The following is an 18,437-nucleotide window of genomic DNA, read 5'->3' on the forward strand; positions in this document are numbered from 1 at the left end:
ACAAGGAAAAGTTTGAGAAAAAGAAAGGAAAAGGGGACAAAGGTGACAAGATTACACGAGAGATGTATATATATCCACTTCATACAAATGTAAAAAGCGTTAAGAGTTATCAAAAGTAAATTCATAAAGATTCAGTTTGAGTCCAACCCATTGTCTGTGTGCCTCTCTGTGATATGAGATATCAATTCAATAAACGTAATTTGTAATTGACTAAACAATGGTACACGTCTATGAAGACAAATGATGTATGTATTTACAGTCAATATTTAGTCTTTAACTAGAACAAACCAAACATGCAAAACAAAAATAAACTAAACTTGAAAATGAGTATATGCAATTCAGGTGAAGTTGGGTTTGTAATAGTACTTCAAAAACCTGATTGTTGATTTTAAAACCCATTTGGTACACAATGCAGCTTTGGCTTTCAAAGGCAAACACTCTCTTTACCAGTACGGCAAATACCACAACATATGAAAGCACCAAAACAAAGAGAGATAATTCTGTCAGCAAACGGTATGAGATTTCGAATGGCACACAGAAAGAAACTTACAATAGACGCAATCACTCTTTTATATTTTACTTCAAGTATCGATCTTGAGTAGAGAATTGAGTGAAGTGCTGTTGAATCGCTGAGCAAAGCCGCGAATGACAAGCACTATAACATCACGGAGATGGCGCGAATGTACGACCATGTCTACTTCATTATCACTATCCACAACAATCCTTAGCCTTCTCTGGTCATTACGAAATGTCTCTACCTGGTTTGATGCAAAATGATATATTTTTGAAGACATTTTTTTGAAAACTTAACAGTGAATGTGGTTACAATCAGAAACACTTACATGGAAAGGAGGAACATAGCTTCCACGAGCTTCAGTAGTTGCAAAAGACGTCTTTGAACCTGGTTTCACAACCTTTATTCTCTTCCTGTTCATTTCTAGCATTCGTCTCTCGAGATTTCCCTCTCCCACAATCTGTATCATTAGCAGTTTCACCCTTTTAGAATTCCCAATTTGATGAACAAAGAATCAACTGTAACACTCTAAATTATGAACTACATACCTTTTTTGGATAAGGGTCCTTGTCGCACAACACCTGATTCCAAAAGATCAAAAGAGGGAAACAAATTAATTAGGAACATAACTTTTATCATATTTTGCTAAAAAAAAATAAAGAACATCAAGGAAAGTGAAGCCAAAAAAAAAAAAAAAACATAGTAATCTTACCTCAAACTTCACTACCCCAGTTTCTAATTTCTGCTTCACTTCCTTATAAAGATCAGGTTCTGCAAATTCATCATTACCGTTAATACAGTTGGAACAAAAACAGAAAAAGTAGTTGTGGAAGATGCAACAGCGATCCCTCTTAAAGGAAGCTGGTCAAGAGTTATACTGTATGCAAAATTGAGGTCATATTTGAAGACATGGTGACGATAGTTAGTACATTCACATAACAACAAACAACAACAAGAATATTCATAACAATGATGATTATAATTATGGAAAAACTTACCAACAGCAATAGGCTCCGTAGATGCAGAAACTGGGTGGCCTTCGACACCATCCTCACGTATGGGTGTATATACAACGACCAGTCTGTATCCGACATCATCTACATTAGCTTCGTACATCCTTCCTGTCTCACCTACAAAATTAAACGAAATGAATCAAACCCTACATGAAAATGGTTTAAACTAATTTCCAGGTATTTGGATACATGAGATCCATGAATTCATGAAGGAAATAACAATGTGATCCAGTTTTGTCTACCTGGAATTGAGATGAGATCAGGGCTTCCAACCATTGATCTAAGCCATTGGATTTTACTCTTTCCCTCTTTACCACCAAAATAATTGCCTCGAACAGCATATAAGTTAGTATGGAATCCTTGTCCTTCAATCTCTAGCTTCTCTATCCTAGGAAAACCTGAAGTAGACAGTACGTCGGTCACATCTTAATTTCGTCAAAGATATTCGTAAACAAGATACAATGGTAACTGGAATGCATACAAACCTGGTGCTATTGGATCAGTCTCGGCATATGCTAGTTCACTAGACCTACCAAACACATCATGTACTACACATTCACATTTGAGACATCTGCCAATATCCTCAAACTGCACCTTGTATGAACACGAAATATCTGAAGAGAGAGCCTCATACGATATCTTATCCCCTGATTCCAGTGAGCGAAACCTGCACAACCCTTGTTATGTGAGACTAAATTATAAAACAGTTTCTGAGAAGGTTTTTCTGGCGTCATGTTTTTGTTTTTAAAGCTAATTATAATTGAAAAGCAAGTTGCCAAAACAAAAAAGCAAATTGGCCAAAGATATCAGATACAACGTTTTCTATATAATTGGATTAGAGGCATCACGCCAAAATCTGAAACATGTTCATTTTATGGCACCCTGAATCTAAAAATATCAATAGTACCAGTAAATCTCAAAATGTCTCATGCAAATATTTGGCCAGGGATTAAAGGTCAGGTGAGAAGCCATATACCATTCGTATCGAATATCTTTTTTGTACTTGCTCCAAACAAGTTGTTGAATTTCAGTCTTTGGGATCACTTGGACGGCTGTGAGGACGTCACCCTGTACAGCCTTTCCAGTGAAAGCAAGCATTTCTACTTTTGGAACCTCTGTATTGTGATCAAGAGTGTTAACATTGTGTTGCAAAGAGAACCCAAAAATAAAAAATAAAAAAATTGGAAACAAAAAAGGAAAACATAACACAACAACAAAAATCAATGACATTAAGCTTTTGCTATCGATCAAGAATGAAAACCTGGGAGGATAATTTCAGTTGGCTCAGACATCTTTAGCTCTCCCACAGCAGAATCTGAACGAACTGGTGTGTACCTGCAAAATAAGTTGAAAAAGTTCTGAGATTCAAGTTCGCATACGAAAGACAAAAACGATCATGGAGCTAGGGATCACTATCTGTACTCCAAAAGCAAGGGAAACTAAAATCTATGAATTGGTTCCATTATTACCACTGCCAGTTATTTTGGAAAATTAAAGGGTTCAGACACGTTAACGCAGTTTCTTTCACGAATGGAAGACGAAACTAAATCATTCAAAAGTGTAAACCAGTACAGCCATCTGAAGGAATAAACAAAGCAATGGATGCTTGTCAAAGCTGCAAGGAAAAATGGCTGTGGAAACATACCCGAACAATATCCGGCAATTGTAATCTGACTCAGTCACCTCATACGTTTTGGAGTTAGCGCCATCGATAAGATCAACGGTTCCATTATTATCTCTGTACCAACTGAATAGACTTGCACCTTCATGGCCACCAAAGTACTCTCCTTCTCCAGAATAAGCATCCGAAAATAGTTTCTTCACACGAACATTAGATACCTCTGGATCAGCTGCAACACCATTCACTTTGTTCCGTCAGAAACATGTATTTTTTACGGATCAGCTCTATGGCCTTAAAAAGATTGGCAAAAATGAAAGTTGATACTTAAGGAAAAGCTTAAATTAAAAGATTATATCATGAAAGTAATAATTGCAAAACAAACTAGATGATGTTGACAATATTATTCAGGTATTGGCAACTAAAATATTCTAATCTGATTAGGGAAAAAATAGCAATGATAATAGAAAGTGATAGTATCTGCACCTGGGGCAACAGGAGAGTTTGTTATAGAAACAACTGGCTTCCCACTTCTCCCATCTACGCGAGTAGGAATCCAGTACAAGACTAGATAAGCCCCGACATCTTCAAGTGATGGAGTATATTTTCTGCACGAGAGATCATTCATACTTATCAAAAAACACAAACTATGAAAGAAATTTGAATACTGTTGGGAAATTTATGGCTCTTACAGTGTTCTACAACAAGCAACAACCTCTTCACCAGCATAGGATATTTCCGTGAGTGCAGATCCATGCAACTTGACCTTAGTTCTATACCAGATGTACTCGCCAACACCTTCATGACCCCCAAAGTAAGTTTTACGAGGCACAACCTCTTGTTTCTCACAGCAGTCAGGAACTAAAAGCTCCAATCCCATAGGATTTGCTGTTTCCAAAGGATAAATTGAAGGAGCCAAGATAAGTAGATTTGGAAACTAGTGTACAAACTCAAGACACAGGGTATACTCTATAGCTTAAATGGACATTCTGCAAAAAGTAAGTACGGGATTGACATTCTTTCAACTCTGGAAAGACAGCTCACCTGGAGCAATGCCATCAGACTTGATACTCCTTGGACTCCCTTCTATTCCATCTTCACGAACAGGAGTGTAAATAAGTTCAATGCTTTCCCCGACATCATCCAGTGACAAATCCAAAAACTCTGTTCAGGGATCATATTGATTAATCTGAAGCAGATTTTTTAAGCGGACAGCAAGGAATCTGAACCGAAAGGTATAAAATGGATAAAAACTTACCATCACTACCCAATATTTCCTTAACACCATTACTTTTCACCCTAACCCATTGAAGGTAGCAGTTTCCCTTTATCCTGCGTTGCAAAGGTTAATTTAGTTGCAGAGTTTCCCATCTACCAATCAAATAAGTCTCAAGCAACTTAAAGTGTACCCTCCAGTGTATGAAGCAACAAAGCTCAAGCGTTGCCCTTCAATCATTGATCCAAGAAACTCTAGTGACTGACAATTTGGAGGGCCTGCAGAGAAATGAATTAAAAGATAAATCATCTTACTAACACTGCTCGTTCATGGAAATTAGTACCTCTTTAGATTTTGAAAAAAAGGGAAGAGCGAATTATACCAGCAACAATTGGTCCAGCTAGTTCAGAAATAACAGTGGGTCCACGAGCCCAGTCATTTCTCACGGGTTCATAAGAAACCGAAATGAAGAAACCAATATCATCTACTGACAGCAGATAAGAAGAAGTAGTAGCACTCCTTATTTCGCATGGAGTACCATCTGAATTAGTCTGCAAGAAAATTCATATCTTTCAAAACAACTGAAGGCATTCCAATTTCATGCAGATTTATCAACAATAAAAGAAACAAAAGTGTTGCTTTTGTGTTCTCAAATATTAAAAGAATACCAAGTACATAGATCTATGAGATGCATATAGAAACCTAACCAAAAATAAGACCAGTTTTCTCCATATCATAATTTAAAAAAAATTGGTTAATTTGAAGTTTAGTACCCGGAACCACCGGAAAACTGATGCTCCTTCTTCACCACCCCAATATTCTCTTTCTGCAGATAGCGTTGTTCCTTCAACAGTAGTTCCAACAACATGAAGAGATACCGCTCTTGGATTTCCTAAAAATCAGCAAAACCACATAGAATAAGCAAAATTTTATGGCAAAAGTTGCTGTGCAATAAACAGTAAAAATATTAGTAGGAAGATAAAGGATACAAAAGAATTCATGTTCATGTTGGTTGCATGTTTTTATTATATGATTTATGCATCTACTTTAAACCATCTGTGATTCTCAGTCTTTAGTTATTTATAGGATTTATGCATCTAGATCATACTCTATTCGCATTCGAAAAGTTTACTAAACTAGTTTTTCCATGATCATCTTATAACATGGAAATAACAAGACAATGCATTACCTGGTCGAACAAGTTCTTGGCACATGCAAGTTCTTGCCTCACCCACAATACCGTCATCCCTTACAGGAATACATTGAAATGAAATGAATTTACCAATAGCTTCTTTGGTAGTCGTATACTGAAGAAGCCCAGAGGCTTCAGGTATCAATGTACCAGGGAGATCATTTTCAGCCTGCGCTCAAAGGAGTGAGCAATCAGATGCAACCAAAGCCCACACTCAGAAATTTTTTCACAACTAATTATTTACTTCAAATATAGTCTTTTCTTTTCTTTTCTGAATTATACCTTTCACTAAAAAAAAACACGATACCATGCCTGAAGTCTAGACTAAATCTCAGAGGGAAATATTAGCATAGAAGAGCAAGAAGGACATACCTTATGATAATGCCATTCGTATTTGCTTTTACCTTCATGCCCTCCTATGTATCCATATGATGCTGTCAATATTCCACCCTCGATATTGTCTCCCGTAATTGACAAGAAATTTAAGCTAGGGGGAAGGGCTGCCGGTTGTTAAAATCAAAATAATTAGCACTGGATCAGTAAAGGTACAAAAACATGGTCATTCCAAATCAAAGGCAATAAATTTGATCGCCTAAAGACAAATCCATAGCAGGTCAATATTTGGAACTAGATAGGTAGGATTAAATGTCGAGAGAAAATCATCCAGCAACTGGGGTAAATGTATGAAATGAATGCGGCAAGAGTACTAATAAACTCAAACTCAATAATAGTAACCAATAAAAATATTCCACACCGCAAATTGAGACAAACTTTCTGGGAGATATCTATTGTACAGTTATCCTCTTGAATAGCTCATTTGAGTTGCATTGATCCTACAACCTCTTCTCATGCTTATCAACTTACTGCACAGTAATGAAATCTAAAAGAAATATGTGTATGGAACAAAAAAAGATTACAGAACCACAACACAAAATACACAAAACAAGGAGAGCATTCAGAATATTTTTGTAGTATGCCAGGAAGAAAATGGATACATCGTATGACCACAAGTAGTAGAAGTTTTTCGGGTTTATAAGATATGCCACATCAAAGAATGTAGATGCAAGAGTAAATATATTTATCTAATTTAACTTACTCTCAACTGCTCTTTCAGATAGTACATATACTGGTTCACCGCATTCACCATCAGATGTCATTGGAGTATACTTCGCAACTATGTAATAGCCCACTGCCCCCAAGGGTATACGAAATGACTGAGGAAAAAATGTTGAGATGCAACATTAAAAAATATCTTAAAAAACTTGTCTGATGAGTATTATGCATTAGCCTACCTTTGCCACTTTTGATGTGCTCAATTCTTCAAGAGAATTGCCTCCTTCCAGGATAGAACAACTTGATTTGAACCATTGCACTTTGCTTGAACCTTCAGTTCCTCCAGTAACAGTACCTGTTACAGTGACCTTACTATTCTCCCTCAAGTCACCAACTATCTTAGCATCTGCTACTTTTGGGGGTGCTGTAGTTTCAGTAAAAATAAACAAAAATCGTAAATGAGCGAATAAGGAAGAGAAACAGTCCAGACAATCCGAACAGGTAGTTCTAATGAATGAATTATAATAACAAATGCTCAGCGGTATCACCAAGATATATAACACATTTCATGCCCAATAATATCACCAAGATATATAACACATTTCATGCCCAATAACGAGAACTAATAGACGCTAGTTCACAACAGTCAATTGTTAAAGCAAGAAGAATCCAAGCGAGATGAATCAGTATCCTTGGGAAACATCTTCACCCATAAAAGAAGATATCTACCTGGCTTGACAACAGTGGATAAAGTTGACACAGGTTCCCCCTCTAGCCCTGAAATATTCTAAAAAACGTCAGAAATCTCTACGACGTAACTCTCTATAATTTGAGGCTTTTGTCTAAGTAAGACTCTGAGGGAAAAGAAACGGAAAGAAACCAACCCTCAAAATTTGCAGGTATGTACACAAAAGTGACATGTGTGCCAACATCTTCCTGTGTCAATGTATACTCAGATGTTCCAGCCGATATCAACAACAGTTCTCTGTAATAAAACCTACCTTAGCAAGAGTGGTACAGTTTTGAAACTGGCATAGGAACTTGTAGAATGCTTTAAGCAAAAAATTATCAAGAACCATGATATAGAAAGTAGAGATACTGTAGTGACAAACACATTCAGACACTCATGTTTGAAACTGATGGGCAAAAAAATAAATATCTACATGCATAGTTACCCCGTTTCCTTGTTCTTTCGCAACCATTCGAACTTGCTAGGACCTTCCTTGCCACCAAAATAATCTCCAATCCCCTTTAGAATGCAACCTTCAACAGCATCTCCAGTAACTCGAACATTACTTACAGATGGAGGAGCTGCCACCAAGATTTATAGTTAGTACCCTCAGATCCAGGAAATTTAACAGACTGTGGCATTAGTCATTTAAAAGATGACAATTAATGAAACATACAAATAACAACCACTTTACTACATCAGTTTTAGCATCAGTTTTAGCATGCAAGTGAATCAATCAGAAAACAGTAGGCTGGAATATACCCTAATCCATAGATAAATAAGATAATTGCATGCAGAAATAGCTACTGACTACGGTGAATAATTCAACAATGATGTAAAACAAGCAACCCTAGAGACCTGTAACCGTTAGTCAACAATGAAAGAAATGAAAGCAAAGTAACACATGTTATGCGAAGGTTGTGACAAAGGAAAAGACACTATCTATGTAGAAGCTTTTTCTTCCACCTGCTTTTACAAACTCTGTGTACTTGTACTGAGGCTCTCCTCTTGCGCCTCCTTCTGTCACTGGTGTGTACATGAAAACCATACTTGATCCCACATCATCTAAAGATAACCTATATTCCACATCTTCAGCTCCATCGATCACCACAGGGCTCCCGTTCCACTTTCTCCTCAGCCAACTGGTTAAAAAATAAAAGAAATCACACCTCTTTGGTTACTAATCATAAGTTTTTCAAAAAATTGGAATACACAAAATTAGAAGCTGGATATAACCAAAAAAGAAAGCAGTAAACATGATCCACCTGGTAATACACTTTCCAGGTGTCCCACCACACCATGCAACCACTGCTTGACCCTTGATAATATTTCCCTCCACTAGTTCCCCGTGTAGTTCAAGGTTCACAACTTTTGGTATTCCCTTTCCTGCACAGCACTTCAACGTTAAATTCTAGAGGACACCAGTTGATGGAAAACGTCCATATGGCCTATTGTATAACTGAAAAAGCATACCTCGCTGTACTGGTGAAGATATGGCAAATATGGATGGATATTCAGTCTCTCCCATAACAGGAGTACATTCTGTCTTTAGAATTTTACCAATGTCTCCACGTTTTGGCCAATAGACCTATTGCAAATTAGAAAAAGGATAAGAAAACAGATACTTTTAACACACATACAAATGAAAGTATGACAAGGTAAATTTTACCTCCTTGGTTGCATCAAGAATAGGAACAAAATTAGAAAGAGATCTGTCCGCCGCAAACCATTGAAATTTCAGGGCTAATTCGTGATCTGTAGCAGTAGGACTTTCCTGAACAAGACCAAAGTGACATTGACAGGGAGCTTCTTCAGAAGGCCGGTCAACATATGCTTCTTTAACAAGATAACCAGAAGGTAATGTGTCCTTCCACCTCTCAACTAAGAAGCGGAATGTCGATTCTGTTGACAAGAAGTTGTAGAAATATAAATATTTAAAAAGTTATTAGGTACAAATATGGAACTTGGGAGTTGAGTCGGTGGCATATATGTATTCACATAAAATCTCAACTAGCAATTACGCAAACAGAAACAAACACCTTATTTTAAAAAACCTCGAGAACATTAGTATGGAAGAATTGAGAATGCTAATTGAATTAAACCATCAACCATCCAAGTGTGACCATTGGTAACGAACAAAAATCAAGGTAGAGGACCATCAAGCCACAATGAAAGACTATACAATTCTGAGATGTGAGAAGTGATTCTATACCTTCTGCCAGATCAGACTTGCAGAACTCCCAACCTTCTCTGAGGCAGAGGGCTGTTTGTGGAGGATAACGCTTTGCAATTGCCACTTCCTCACGAGAGAGATCTACAGAAAAATTTAAGCTTATCATGGACCACATTGACTTAGATATAAATGAGTGAACATTTAGATATGCTAATCATCTTTCTCATGAACCGATCAGCCAAAAGCAAACTACAGCACTTAGTTCTACGAGGTCTACAGAAGAGTACCTCGGTCATTGAATTTCTTCAAGGTAGGACCTACGAGTAGTATGGATGCCGCTTCCAAATGAGAAATCTTCAGCAATGGATTTTCCTCAACTCGCAGATGCTGTTAAGGGAAAACATCAAATAAAATTACAAACTAAGTTTTCGTATATTTGATTTGAATAAATCGAACACCATTTCTGTTATAAAAAGGGTCAATGCCATTATCAAGTACACACAAATTGAAGCGTTGGTTCAGAGGAGAAAATGATGGTTTTTCAATCTTTGATACTAGGTAATCTTGTGTCCCATTAATGTGCTACTAAAAGCAGTGCATGCGACCAACTAATCAGCCAAATTAAGAACTGGGAGAAAAAAAAATCTATACTTGGGAACAGAAAGATTGAAACCTCAAGAACTGGTAGATACGGAAAGTCCTTCAGAGTTGTTATCTTGTTCTTACTTGCTGCTAGTACCTGAGAAAAAATATCTTTATGAGATGTCTAAAAACTATGACTCGTAACAATGTACTGTATACAACCTCAATTCTGAAACAGAAAATGTACCTGAAGCCGGGGCTGGCTTGCCATTGCAAGTGATTTTAATTTATTTTGAGCAACCGAGAGAAACTAGCATGGGAACAAGAAAGGTAATAGTCGGAAAAAATCAGGGGTAATCTACAAGAAGAGATATAAGAAGTAAAACTTGATAGCAATTATTTGGCACATAACTGGAACAAAAGGCTATGATGCTCACCTCTAAGTTTGGAAGTTGAGGCAGACTAGCAAGTGAAGTTATCTGATTTCCAGCAAGATAAAGTTGCTGCCAAGTAATATAAGATATAAAATGCTCATCAGATATCACTCGTGAAGGGAAGAAAAAAAGGACAGAATGGGAGAAAAAGAAACCTGCAGCATTTTGCAATTCTCGAGTGGTTCAAATCCAGGCCCTTTGAAATCATTAAAACTCAAATCGAGAACCTGAGATTAACAAAAGAAACCAGATCACAGCTGTTGTGAGCATATATTTGTTGAAAACCGAGAACCCTGAGGAAACGAATTTACTGACCTTGACTCGATTAAATATCTCGATACCTTCCAGGGCAGATAGAAGATTGTCTCTAAGATAGACAAACTGGTAAGAAGCATAAGTCAAGTAAAATAAAATAAGTTGATTGAATGATGTACAAACTTCACATATCAAAACAAATATCAGGAACTCACTAAGAAAATTCAAAACTAAGTGTCCTCAAAACTAATATCAGGAACTCACTAAGAAAATTCAAAGGTCTGCCATGTGGAATATAAATAACTACAGCTCCCTACTTGTATTCAAATCCAAGATTGGCATATCTACATGAACATAACTGTAGCAAAGCGTTTGCACTAAAATATTGTGAGGTTAACATGGAAATATATGTTTACCTCTAAGTTTGGCGACAAGTGTAGTCCACCAGAGGTTAAACTGCGAATCCTGTGACCTCTGAGATCCAATCTCTTAAGCAATTACAGACATTCATTAATCAATAGCCACACAAAGAAAGGAAGGATTAAAGAAGCTGTTTGTATGAAAATCTAGTAAGTACAAAGAGGAAAGTGAATTCTTACCATATCATCGCCAGCTTTAACCTCCACCTTTGGAAGAATAATGAGCCGTGAATCGCGGCTATCAGGAGTAGCTGTTTTCTTACGTCCAGAGAAGTTGGAACTCCGGTCTAGAGGAGTTGACAATGTCTTTGTTCTTATACCGCTAGAAACAGAAGGCGATGTTCCAGCTGAGGGAGAAGAAACTCTAGAAACTGTCCTCCCACTTGTAAGAGTAGAATGTGCTCTTCCACTACTGGTCCTGCTGCCACTACTGTCAAGTGATGAAGATGGAGCTCTTTTTGAAGACACAGAGACACTCATGGCTGGTCTAGAAGAAGACTCTGGCTTACTTAAACTAAACCCAGTTGACTTTGTTGAACTCCGACTAGATACAGTCTTGGCAGAAAGGGTAGACGCAGAGCTCCTCCTCAAATCTGGAAGTGACCGCCTTACAAGATCAGCACGTGAGGCAGTAGTAGTAGTACTCAATTGTTTAGGCAAAACCTTAGATGCACCAACAGTTACTCCTCCAGTGCTATTTCTCCTGATTGTGACAGGCGTAGAACCCGAAACCCTTAAAGAAGAAGACGCAGTTGGCTTGATCAAATTCGAACTAATGATGACTGGTTTCTTTTTAGTAGCAGCAGCAGCAGGCCGACTTGACACTGCAGAAACAATCTCCGGACTTTTGCTTCCATTAACAGTAGTTGTTGCATGGTCCTCTAGAGTGGTTTCAACAGTTCCTTCCTCAGCCTTAGCTGCTACTTCCTCCATTGACTGAGAGAGTGTTTGTGAAATCAATCCAAACTTAAATTAGCAGAAACAAAAAAGAAAGAAAAAAAAAACCTGGAAAAATGAAGAAGAGACTGCTGCATGATCAATCAATCATTAAGAAACTTTATTCCACAACACCAAAATCTCTCAAACTTAATTGATAAAAGAGACAATCAAATGACCAAATGGCCCACGCACATTGACATTGTTGTTGTGGAATCAAACGCACGCGGATGGATGAATACAATTACTATCTACTTTATTGGGTCCTCTCTCTCAATAAAATAAAATTTAAGTACAGAGGACTCTTTAGTAGATTGTCTCCATTCAAGAACAAAGGCAAAAACGTTAGAGAGTTTCTGGCTTCTTTCAGCTACAACAACACTGTCGGTTACCCTTCTACAAATTTTTTAGTCATTTTTCGTGAACAAACCAATCCCATAAAAAGCAACATTTTCTAAATTGAAACTTACGAAAAAATAAAAAAAAAACAAAATTCGAATAAGAGGGAGAACAAAAAAAAACTTACAGAACTAAAAAAGAAGTCAAAGTAAGCAGTAAAATCAGAAACCTATTATAACTCAGGCGAGAATCCCGGCGACGATTCCGGCCGTCGGGAACGTTTTTAAAACAGAGCAAACACGGCGGGAACAGATAAAATGTAGATCCAGTTGAAGCAGAGAATCGAAACTAGAGATTATTTCATTTGTTGTTAGCTTTTTTTTTTTTTTTTCTGAGAGAGAGTGGGGGGGGGGGGGGGGGGGAATCAAATAGAAAGAGAAGGAAATAGCTGGAGAGGCCGAGAGAGGTTGGAGAAAAGAAAGTTAAAGAACAGTGTGTGTGTGTGTGTGTGTTAGCGGAAAAAAGGTAGTGTCTGTATGTTTTTAACAAAACTCCCAAATATACACCCCTATATTATATCTTTTTCATGTTTTTACCCCTCTTATTTAATAAAGTTTCATCCGAGTACCCTACATTTCAATTTCAAATCAAAATGATTTGTACTAAACCGGACGTATACGGTATACTAGTGTATTTTTTTCCGATGGACTGATTAGTAATAAATGTTGAACAATTCATTTGGATTTATGTTCCACTCTGATTTGACTAGAATCTTTTCTAATTTATTCGGTGAAACAGACTTATCAAAGTGGATAACTACAATAGTACAGGGGCTATAATGAAAAAGTATCATTTTTCTTTTCTTTTTTTTTTAATCTAGAAGGAAAAAGAGAGGAATAATTTTAAAATTTTAGAGAAAAGTTTGAAATTAGGGAAAATAAAAATTGGCGGAAACCGTAAAAGCGGAGTAAATGGCAAGTGGACATTTTATCGGAAACTGATGAAAATTTTAATTGTTTTTATCGACTCCATGCTTAAATGCTTTGCCTCAAATTGTGTTATACAGTCTTATCCTTAATAATCAATTATTACTCCTAAATAGTATTTCTTCAATTAATTTAAAAATAAGCTCCACCTAAGACTCAATTAATGTCACTATCTTTTTATAAGTGATAATCAAAATAATTGCATCCGCCATTCCGTCTACCCCAATTATTAATAGAGAGTTATCAAAGCATTTAATATAATTAATCCCTCTCTATCTATATAATTTTGATTCTCACATTTTTTTTTGGAAAAAATACTACTTTATCTGTCTCACAAAAATTGATGTTTTAGGATATTTTTTTGTTAAACAAAGATTGATGTTTTATAAATGTTAATCATTGAAAATATTTAAAATTTTGAATTGTTATTAGTTTAAAATTAAATAATATATTTTTAGTTAAAAAAAACAATATATTTAAACTTAATAATCATTGTTTTCTTAAGTAAAAGTTTCAAAACTAGACAGAAGGAATATAAGACATAGTGAAACATAAATAAAAGTTTGAAAAACCACATATTTGTTGATGATGATGATGATCTTAATCTACAGCAGCCATGTATCCCTACAAATCTTTCCCAACGAACGCTTCATATATCTTGATTCTTAAACAGTATCCATAACTCATCATTATTATACACAACCCAACTATATCCTTATCTTTATAGTTTTTATAACATAAATTAGTACTATTTTTTATTTATACTTTTAGGAAAAAAAAATTTGTTATATACTATAAAATATTTTCAAATTTTCCTGTACATATTATAAATTAATTTAATAGTTTGCTCAAATTAAGTTGTGACATTCACATAAACATTTTGTTGACCAAAGAAAAAGAAAAAAAAACACTTGGCTCATTTCCCACATTTACGTAAACGCAGCGTTTTATTCATTTTGATGTGTCGGATAGATATTTATCCAGAAGAAGGATATCTATGATCCGAACGCCAAACGTCTCCAACAAAACTGATCAGCGAATCTCTCTCTCTCTCTCTCTCTCCTCCTTTGCAGCCAAAAAAAAAGTAGATTCCGCGGCAAATCACAAACCTCAATCGAGAAAGATCACACCAGCAAAAAATCGTAATCACGATCAGAAGAAGAGAGAGAGAGATAGAGAGAGAAGGAGGAGGAGGAGAGATCTTCAATGGCGGATTCAAACGCAGATAGGCCGCTGAGAAAAATCTCGACAGCTTTCAAGGAACTAGCGGTCGCCGTGAATTCGCAGAGTCCGGAAGTTCCCGTGGCGCAGTTCTCTCACGCCTGCTCTCTTGTCTCGCCTCTTTTCGGTTGCCTTGGGATAGCTTTCAAGTTTGCGGAGATGGACTATGTTGCCAAGGTATTGGCTTCTCCGATTAAGTTGGAGACTTAGTTAGTAGTAGAGAATCGTAATGATTTGTGTAGATAGGTTTGTAGTTATGTTCCCCTTCAGCATGTACTGAGAGATTTTGGAATTGATTAGCGAATTTTCATTTTTTGAAGTATTTGGAATTTTATCTTCTGGATTTGCTAAGAATTTGTTAATTTTGGGGTTCGGTGAATTATATAGGTGGATGATCTAGTGAGGGCGTCGAGTTCCATATCAACGTTAGTGGTAATGATGGACAAAGATATTGAGGCAAACTGTGTCAGGAAAGCTGGTAGTCATACTAGAAACCTTTTGCGGGTTAAGCGTGGTCTTGACATGGTCAGGGTTCTCTTTGAACAGATCATCGCTTCCGAGTAAGTCTCTATTCTGTTGTTCTGGACTCTCTCTCTCTCTCTCTCTTTTGTCAGTTTTGTGAATAAGTTGATCCCCCGAGCCAGCTTGTAGGCTGGTGATTTGAATAAGGACATTGACGTACAAGAAAAATGGAGTCTTGTTGTATTTTTTTTGGTTCAAGATCAGAAGATTTCATACATGTACATTAATATCATTTGCAGAGGCGATAACTCCTTAAAGGATCCAGCATCTAAGTCTTATGCTCAAGTGTTTGCTCCCCACCATGGATGGGCTATACGGAAAGCTGTTTCTCTAGGGATGTACGCTCTTCCCACAAGGGCTCACCTACTTAATATGCTCAAAGAAGATGGTGAGTTCAACAACTAGTTTATACTCTCGTTCCCACTCTTTGTACTTTATGTGTCAGATTAACTAGTAGTTTAAGTAGTCAGGTTTAGTTATATTTTTGAACTTTCCCATACCGTCTCTGTTTGAGATATCATAAATCGAGTTTCTTCTTCGTTGTATTCTGAAGGCTGTGTGATTCGCTGACGATTTTTTTTTTCATTTATTTGTGAATCTTTACAGAGGCGGCGGCTAAAATACATATGCAGAGCTATGTCAATTCATCGGCACCATTAATCACATATCTTGATAATCTATTCCTCTCCAAGCAACTCGGTATTGATTGGTGAAGAGCCTGCTTAAAGACTTATGATTCTTATCCCTCTTTAGACAAAAAATAACATGTATGTTCTCATCAATCCATGTAATGTCATAACAACAGTGACGAAATACACTATGAATAAATCGATTATGTCCTTAATCTGTCGATTTATCTCTTGTATTAATAAGACACTTCCAAGTTCCAATGTGTTCATATGTATTATTGTCAACGTGCAGATCAATATCTAACTATGTAAGCAATATTGTAACAGAACTAAATCATTACAACCCCACGCAAAGTTTTAATAGTACAAACTCATGAAATTTATCAAACATACTAAAAAACTTAAAATGTCCAAACACACATAGTTAAGGAACGTACCAAAAACAAACAAGGCAGCACACTTAGATCACTAGTGACCCATCATTACAAATCAAACACACGAAATACTTAAAATGTCCACACACACATAGTTAAGGAACGTACCAAAAACGAGTGCAGGCCGGCTCAAACGCGAAGGGGCCGACAGAGAAGAGAACATAGTCGTGTTCACCGATGTTGATTGTTTTAGAAGGTTTAAGCGTAGCACCGGTGGTTCCATTGTTGAGCTGTGACGGGACGGTGCATGTCATCGTTTCAGTCGTGGGTCCGGGATTCGTCGGCCAAGCCCGGCACGTGTGGAAAGCGTAGGTGGTGAGTTTTTTGGGAGCTAACATGAAGAAGTATCCGTTTTTGTCTGTTTTTGTCTCCATTGTCACACCTCTCTTTGTGTTGTTGCATGCAAGCTTTACGGTCGCTCCTATAATTGAAACAGTTTCATTGATTTCAAAACAATAATATCATATGGAAATTTAGTATCTCGTTAAAAAAACAGTATACAGAAATTATAACTAGAAAATAATAGTAACAAAATGGAGACAAAAATTACAAAAGATAATTTTTGCATGAACGCCAAGTGGCGTGAGAGACTCGAAGAATGTGAAATGCAGAAGAGTACTTTTTTGTTTTTTGTTTTCTAACATGAATTCATTTGCGTAAATCTCAAAATACATTTTTCCTGAATATAGAACATGCATGCCAACACTTTAGTTTGAATGATAACTACGATCACGGCGGTCAAATCTATTTATGGTCTGGACTGCTCCATTTTTAAGGTGGATTAAAGATCGCTGTGCACCAATTCTATTTATATGTAAAAGTGGTCCGTAGTTGGTCCATTACGGTTTTAGTTATGTTTTATTTGGACCGTATCACTGCAGATTACATTTGTTGATTGGTAAATAAAAAGCGGTTCAGTTTGCAGACAGATTTGTCCGTCCCAACCGCTGCAACCATTCACATATACAAATACCCCAACCTAATTAATCTACCAACGTTCTTTCATTCAGAAATCAATCTAACATGTTTCGCCAGCTAAACGATACTTTGGCCTAAGTTTAGACTATCTTTTTGGGGTGAATAAAAAAGTAATTAATCTCAATTTTGCAGCCATTGATAGAGAGAAGATATCTTCTGCGAGACCGTAATGCATGCAGATATCTCAATTTATTTTAGCTACGTAAATTTATTTAAGAAGAAAAAAAATTAACTCGCTACATGACATATGAAGATTAAATTTCATGGAAGTAAACATGCAACAAACAATAACCAAAAAAATAATGACAAGATCGGTCAAGATAACTGAAAGAAATCGGAAAATGTAAAGACCTTGGACAGGAGATGCATCCAAGAGAGTATCGACGCCGGAATACTTGCAAGATTTGCAATAAACCATGCCTTCAACTGCAACAAGTCTCCGGCTCATCTTTGCCGGCAACGAGGATGGACTCACAGGAGAAGCAGATGAGACTTCATTAGTGTGGATGAAGGTCAAGGAGAAAGAGAGGAGTAGAAGATATTTGAGAGCTTTTATTACTAAACCCATTTTTGTTATTTGTTAGAATGGAAGAGAGAGAGAAATGAGAATTCTCATCACAGGCCATATTTAAAGCACTAATGAAAAGGCCAAGGCCTAATTCTTATTATTGGTGATACTGATAAAGTGATAGCCGTTTCTCACATTACTACGAAGAAATCAGACCTATGCTCTTTTTATTAACAGTTTTTTTTTATATATTATACAGTCTTTAACCAAAAAAAAGGTAACATATTATTCATATATATTAATACAATGGTATATGCAAAAAGACATTTATTCGCGTGGCTTTAATTTTTTGTAACAGCAACAATATCGGTAAGCTCTTAGGGAGGGGTTGTTAGTGGGGTTTTAATTTTTTTATGAATTAATTTTGTTTGATTTTGAATATAAGAATCCATAATTTCTTAGTTAAAATTTTATCAATAATTGGTATGTTCTAATTTTGGATCTCTTATTTTTTAAAATATTAATTTTTTAAATTTAAAAAAAATTAAATAGAATAGAAGTGGTATAAATGTATTAATACATATTTCAAACATACAAAACATAATAAAAACATTAATACATATTACAATAGAAGTGCAATTCATAAATGGAGAGAATAACTAATTCTAATACTGATTTGCTCCAA

The 18,437-nt window shown here is 36.3% G+C and overlaps 3 protein-coding genes across 6 annotated transcripts; 1 reads left to right on the plus strand and 2 right to left on the minus strand.

Annotated features, from left to right (window-relative positions):
- Positions 1-185: 185 nt before the first annotated feature.
- Positions 186-13,012, minus strand: LOC104781865 (187-kDa microtubule-associated protein AIR9). Of its 4 annotated transcripts, none has more exons than XM_010506636.3 (38): positions 12,704-13,012; positions 11,380-12,135; positions 11,197-11,268; positions 10,841-10,906; positions 10,681-10,752; positions 10,529-10,594; positions 10,339-10,401; positions 10,183-10,248; positions 9,797-9,896; positions 9,549-9,650; positions 9,006-9,238; positions 8,810-8,924; positions 8,602-8,722; positions 8,303-8,478; positions 7,782-7,917; positions 7,491-7,591; positions 7,336-7,383; positions 6,846-7,030; positions 6,650-6,767; positions 5,926-6,053; positions 5,551-5,722; positions 5,135-5,253; positions 4,744-4,912; positions 4,555-4,639; positions 4,404-4,477; positions 4,190-4,309; positions 3,838-4,033; positions 3,632-3,753; positions 3,173-3,377; positions 2,789-2,862; positions 2,504-2,642; positions 2,013-2,194; positions 1,770-1,925; positions 1,513-1,644; positions 1,227-1,285; positions 1,063-1,095; positions 843-974; positions 186-758 (listed from the first exon to the last, which is right to left on the minus strand). In XM_010506636.3, the coding sequence occupies exons 2-38, from the start codon at positions 12,130-12,132 to the stop codon at positions 582-584; spliced, it is 5,067 nt and encodes a 1,688-aa protein (XP_010504938.2). In that variant the 5' UTR covers positions 12,133-12,135; positions 12,704-13,012; the 3' UTR covers positions 186-581. The 4 variants fall into 4 exon arrangements, with proteins under 4 accessions (XP_010504938.2, XP_010504939.2, XP_087366923.1 ...); XM_010506637.3 differs by having other exon boundaries at positions 12,662-12,990; XM_087510797.1 differs by lacking the exon at positions 12,704-13,012 and adding an exon at positions 12,331-12,561.
- A 1,406-nt stretch (positions 13,013-14,418) lies between these two features.
- LOC104781866 (accelerated cell death 11) lies at positions 14,419-16,101 on the plus strand. The gene is made up of 4 exons (XM_010506638.3): positions 14,419-14,858; positions 15,069-15,241; positions 15,443-15,591; positions 15,810-16,101. The coding sequence occupies exons 1-4, from the start codon at positions 14,667-14,669 to the stop codon at positions 15,914-15,916; spliced, it is 621 nt and encodes a 206-aa protein (XP_010504940.1). The 5' UTR covers positions 14,419-14,666; the 3' UTR covers positions 15,917-16,101.
- A 47-nt stretch (positions 16,102-16,148) lies between these two features.
- LOC104781868 (non-classical arabinogalactan protein 31-like) lies at positions 16,149-17,945 on the minus strand. The gene is made up of 2 exons (XM_010506639.3): positions 17,596-17,945; positions 16,149-16,687 (listed from the first exon to the last, which is right to left on the minus strand). The coding sequence occupies exons 1-2, from the start codon at positions 17,810-17,812 to the stop codon at positions 16,362-16,364; spliced, it is 543 nt and encodes a 180-aa protein (XP_010504941.1). The 5' UTR covers positions 17,813-17,945; the 3' UTR covers positions 16,149-16,361.
- Between the last annotated feature and the right edge of the window lie 492 nt (positions 17,946-18,437).

Source organism: Camelina sativa, chromosome 4, assembly GCF_030686135.1.
Source record: "Camelina sativa cultivar CO46 ecotype springtype chromosome 4, ASM3068613v1".
NCBI classification, from domain to species: domain Eukaryota; kingdom Viridiplantae; phylum Streptophyta; class Magnoliopsida; order Brassicales; family Brassicaceae; genus Camelina; species Camelina sativa.

Bases quoted from the DNA above. Each gene is read 5' to 3' on its own strand.
- LOC104781865 (XM_010506636.3), bottom strand. From the start codon at position 12,132: ATGGAGGAAGTAGCAGCTAAGGCTGAGGAAGGAACTGTTGAAACCACT. The intron at 4,034-4,189 runs GTGAGCTGTCTT...CTTTGGAAACAG, and splicing joins GTCTGATGGCATTGCTCCAG to CAAATCCTATGGGATTGGAG. The intron at 1,645-1,769 runs GTAGACAAAACT...TTAATTTTGTAG, and splicing joins TGATCTCATCTCAATTCCAG to GTGAGACAGGAAGGATGTAC.
- LOC104781866 (XM_010506638.3), top strand. From the start codon at position 14,667: ATGGCGGATTCAAACGCAGATAGGCCGCTGAGAAAAATCTCGACAGCT. The intron at 14,859-15,068 runs GTATTGGCTTCT...TGAATTATATAG, and splicing joins AGATGGACTATGTTGCCAAG to GTGGATGATCTAGTGAGGGC. The intron at 15,592-15,809 runs GTGAGTTCAACA...GAATCTTTACAG, and splicing joins TAATATGCTCAAAGAAGATG to AGGCGGCGGCTAAAATACAT.
- LOC104781868 (XM_010506639.3), bottom strand. From the start codon at position 17,812: ATGGGTTTAGTAATAAAAGCTCTCAAATATCTTCTACTCCTCTCTTTC. The intron at 16,688-17,595 runs GTCTTTACATTT...TTTCAATTATAG, and splicing joins GGATGCATCTCCTGTCCAAG to GAGCGACCGTAAAGCTTGCA.